At 36.4% G+C, this 4,839-nt stretch overlaps 1 protein-coding gene across 1 annotated transcript; it reads left to right on the forward strand.

Annotated features, from left to right (window-relative positions):
* The first annotated feature begins 487 nt into the window (after window positions 1-487).
* On the forward strand, window positions 488-4,505 carry LOC125063826 (chymotrypsin-1-like). The gene is made up of 4 exons (XM_047670475.1): window positions 488-638; window positions 787-1,036; window positions 3,609-3,770; window positions 4,191-4,505. The coding sequence occupies exons 1-4, from the start codon at window positions 523-525 to the stop codon at window positions 4,344-4,346; spliced, it is 684 nt and encodes a 227-aa protein (XP_047526431.1). The 5' UTR covers window positions 488-522; the 3' UTR covers window positions 4,347-4,505.
* Window positions 4,506-4,839: the final 334 nt, after the last annotated feature.

Here is a 4,839-nt window from a genome sequence, read left to right on the forward strand (position 1 = left end):
ACACACACTGTTCTAGCCTCTAAAATCCACATTCGAAATGGCCGTTTGCGTTTATAAAATTAATGGGGATGTGAAAAATAATCGATATCTTTAAAAGTGAAAATCGATTTTTGTAATAGATTTTAATATTAAAAATAATTGAAAATCAATCATAGTTGATCAGTTTCAGTTAAACAGTTATTTAAAAAAAATATTAATATGCTAACCTAACCTAACTAGTCTAGGCCCCGAGACTCCTGCATAATCAGTATCATCAAATTCGTGCGACTAAATTCAAAACTCTTACCCACGCCTTGAACAGCGAATAAGAGTCAAATAAGGGTTTAATTTTTTGGTAAAGTATGCACTGTTTGCAATTTTTTTAATGCGATGATGGTACTGTTTCCAAATAATTTTAATCTTTACGAGAATTATTTAATTTCGCACCATCTGAACCGTCATTTGAATTCAATGAATTCCTTCTTTCTTTCTTTGGTTTCCGCAACAGAATAATAATTATAGGGCAAAGATGCCCTTCCAGGCATGGCTAACTACCAAGTTTCAATTCGGGTTCATAGAGGAAGGAAAGATTTTCACACCTGCGGAGGGTCTATTATAAACGAAGAGTACGTGTTAACAGCAGCTCATTGTATTTATCGGTGAGTATATTTTTCGACAAAAGTTTTCCATCACTGATGACCTCCATTTTTAATCATTATTGACATACGGGACCTTTTACAACTAATTTAGTTTTACGAGTCACGACGAACTTTAATGATAGTTTATTGATTTACAAATTTTTTTTAGGAAAAACATGAAAGAAATGTCAATAGTCGTTGGCAGTCACACGATCGATAAAGGTGGTAACCGATACAAGATTAAGAAATTGATCCCTCATCTGGACTATTATAAGCCGACTGTAAAGAATGACATAGGCATCGTACAGATCCAAGGCAAAATCAAATACAACGATAAGGTTCAACCAATTGAGTTGTTAAAAGAAATGGCACCCATTGGAAAAAAATGTCTCTTTACTGGCTGGGGATATACAGACCTTGTGAGTAGATTATTATATTTGATTAACTAAATGTTTTTAGAAATTTATCAGTGTTCCTGGGTCATCGGGGTGCTTTAAATAATATTTAAGTAACAGAGGATTTTATTTTTGCTCTAATCTCGCTCTAAAAACGCCCACAACAGTAGAATATAAGCAAAATAATGAAATGTTAGTTGCTATGTAACGAATGAATGCAATGTTATAGTTGAAGAGAGTGCCTACGTCTGACTACTAGTCGTTGGCAATCACATGATCGTTAAAGGTGGCGGGATACAAGATTAAAAAAATATTTTATTTATGTGAATTAAGAAAAGCAGTGCAACAAGTCATTCAAATTCAGTCAATCAAAGTACTCAAGACTTGCAGAACCTATTTTTATTTTCATACAGCACACGACGTATAATAAAATGATGAACCGAATTTTCCTTGACACAAAAGATTAAGAATAACTGAGCTATAAGCTCCTCGCGTTGTAGCGGATGAAGACCTTAAAGATAACGCTCGTCTTTTGTTGCCATTTTATTTTTTAGACTAGGTTCAGCTGCAGGGTTGGATAGAATCTCACCCCTAACATTTGAAAGATGCGATGATAAGCATTGCATTACGTGGTTGATGCAGGCGAGCAACTTGTAAATTCGATCACTAAATTAATAAACTTTATGTAATATCAATCCAGAAACTGTTCCAATTCTTTTCGGCGCGAACCTCATTGCCCTCTCCAAAAAGGACGTAGGGGTGAGACCAATTGCTGTTGGATTAACACTACGACGTCTGGCCTTCAAAATTGCTGTTCGTCATATTTTATCATAATTAAATTTGGAATTTGAATCCGTGCAGTTAGGCTTCAGTGTAAAAGGAGGGTGCGAGGCAGCCGTCCATGCCCCACGCTCTTTCCTAACTTACGGACAGCCTGGCGTGTTGCTCAAAATCGATGTTAGAAATGCTTTCAATTCGGTAAATAGGGATACCCTGCTGACGGAAATAAAACAACATATACTGGAAATATATAATTATTTTCTTCTCAGTTACGCTGACCCAACAAAATTCTTATATCGTTCTAATGAACTGTCCTCGGAAGGAGGTTGTCAACAGAGATATCCGCTTAGGCCTGCAATTATTGGTTTGTTATTTAAATTCTAATTTCAACGTTTGGTATTTGGACGACGGAACCCTAGGAAGTGATATACTATGGAGGATAATGTGTTGTCGGGCCTTTTTTTAACCAAAAATAAATTTGAAGCCATTGCTTAATTTTAGCTAATGCGAACTTTTTACAAATAACTGCGACTTAAATTTAAATGTCGTAAAACAGGAATTCCCTTTACCTTTTAGGTTCTCTCTGGGAATCACCCAGATCTCTGACACAAGTAGACGACGTAAAAATTAGCTTAAAATCTATTCTTAATATGCAGCTTAACAAGCAATCTTGGACCCAAGCATTCCTAAACCGAAAGTTAGGTAGGTAGGGATTCGCTAAATTTCCAGTGTCGCTTTACCAGCCTTCCTGTTTTCTGCCATAGTTCACCAAATCTCATAAGTAAAATTTTAAGGGCATCTCCTTAAAACTTTGAGATTACTGGCGGCTTGGAAGAAGCTAGAAACGCTTTTTTAATTACATGGCCTCGTCAAAATTATCCGTTTTCTCTAAATTGACCTGGAAAGACGATAAATTGCAAATCGACTTATGACAATATTTTGAGCTGTAGTATAGGTTCGGCACGCGCTGGGCTTTTGGCCGTGGGTACAATTGATGCCGGCTACTGGCATTACGCTTACTCTTCGTCAAATACAGGATCATTTTTTGACACGCTCCGATTTGCGACCTGTCTATGGCTGGGGTTCCGATCTACGCTTTACATAAATGTTCCTGTGACAGTGATGTCGACAAGCTACGACATCATGGACTGTCCTGCCAAAAATGTGTTTTGTGTGCATTTTCGAGACATGCCGCACTTAACGATATCAAACGCCGCTCTGATGCCACCGTCAACGTGCCAAGTCTACTTGAGCCAACTGGTATTGCAAGAAACGATGGCAAGAGACCGGACGGTATGAGTTAGATTTCATGGGAGATGGGCCGGGTGATAGTATGGGATGCAACCTGTTCAGACACGCTGGCCCCTTCCCATCTCCATGGAACCAACTACAGAGCTGGTGCGGCTTGTGTAGAAGCTGAAAATGCTAAAGCATGGAAATACAGGGGTCTAGTCTCCGAATATGATTTTGCCCATTCGATGTCGAGATCCTTGGTTCGTGGAGTCCTAGCACTATATGGCTGTTAAGGAAATAGCAAGAAGTTTAGTCGACATCACAGAAGATCGAAGCACTGGCAGCTACCTCAGACAAAGAATTTGGCTAGCTATTCAAAGAAGGAGCGCTGCCAGTATCTTCGGAACCTTGCCTAAAGGGACTCCTGTCTATAAAATACTTTAGTTATTATATTTAAGATTTAAGTACCTTTTATTGTTATTTTTTATATTAATTTGTGTAAGCCGAATGGGTTACAAAAGGACAATCACGAGAGGTGGCATTAGTTATGTTTATTTCCATTATTTTAACATCATTATTACAGAAAGGGAAAACTTTACCAAACAATCTTCAAATGTTGGAGTTCGAAACAATAAGCAATGACGACTGCACTAAACAATTAAAAAGCTCGCCTTACCCAAAATTGGTGCCCGTAAACGCCGGACAACTCTGCGCTAAGCGCCCGAACAACAAAGGTGCATGCTATGTAAGTAATGAAATATGCTACAACATTTGTAATATATGATATGATAGTCTCACGTTACAATCAGGATTTATCAAATGGTTTTAAATATAAGTTCACATCAATCATAGTACCTGGATAGAGAATGTCTTCAAAAGTTCCGAAAATCTATGTTTGCATTTAATTTTCTTGCATATGAGCAAGCGTTATGGTGAAGTTAAAACATCGTGAGGGAATTATGATTTCTTATGCTAATGGAACAAAATACTGATCATCTACACACCTTTGAAAACAATTGAGCAAATTTCGATCTGAGACCGAACGCCACAATCACACACTTCTGGATTATTGTTGTTGTAAGGGAAGCCGATCAATAAGTGTTCATTAACAATATAACACATTCCTGTAAATCAAAACCTTTAAATGTTTTTATTTCTCATGCAGGGTGATTCTGGAGGTCCTCTCGTTATTCAGGACGATAAGAACAAAACTGTTCAAATAGGAGTCGTGTCCTGGGTAGTTCCCTGCGCCGAACAGTATCCTGATGTTTTTAATTCAGTCCACGGTTACTACGATTGGATACAGAGCAAAATTAAATAAATTACTTTTTAAAATTCAAGATGGTTACATCTAATTAAAATAAATATTATTTGACAGAAAAAATAAAAGTATATTTTATTATAAGCAATATTAAAATTAAAATTCAAAATCGTTTATACATAATTAGGTTTTGTACACCATGTACACTTATGAATATTAAATGCATATTAAATATTAAATGCTTTTCATTTTGAATTTACTGCCAGTTATCAACTCAAGTGCGCAGAACGGACAAGAAGAACTGGTAATAAACTCTTCGCCGCTCTTTTTAATCGCCAACTTTTTTTGTTTTACAAAATGTTTGTAAGGAACTGTTACCATTACAACATGTTCTACAAGACTTTAAGTAATTAATACGACGGCTCCGAAGAACAAAATGATAACCGCTATTATCATAGTTTTCATATTATTGCAAATTCGAGATCCTGAAGTCCAAAAAATTTAACAATTTTTTTTCAGATTTTTCTTTTGTTTATTTAAAAAGTTAGAAAAA

This window comes from Pieris napi, chromosome 3 (assembly GCF_905475465.1).
Source record: "Pieris napi chromosome 3, ilPieNapi1.2, whole genome shotgun sequence".
NCBI classification, from domain to species: domain Eukaryota; kingdom Metazoa; phylum Arthropoda; class Insecta; order Lepidoptera; family Pieridae; genus Pieris; species Pieris napi.

Excerpts from the sequence above, each read along its gene's own strand:
- LOC125063826 (XM_047670475.1), top strand. The coding sequence starts at position 523 with ATGGCTAACTACCAAGTTTCAATTCGGGTTCATAGAGGAAGGAAAGAT. Across the intron at positions 1,037-3,608 it reads GCTGGGGATATACAGACCTT|AAAGGGAAAACTTTACCAAA; the intron begins GTGAGTAGATTA and ends TCATTATTACAG. Across the intron at positions 3,771-4,190 it reads ACAACAAAGGTGCATGCTAT|GGTGATTCTGGAGGTCCTCT; the intron begins GTAAGTAATGAA and ends TTTCTCATGCAG.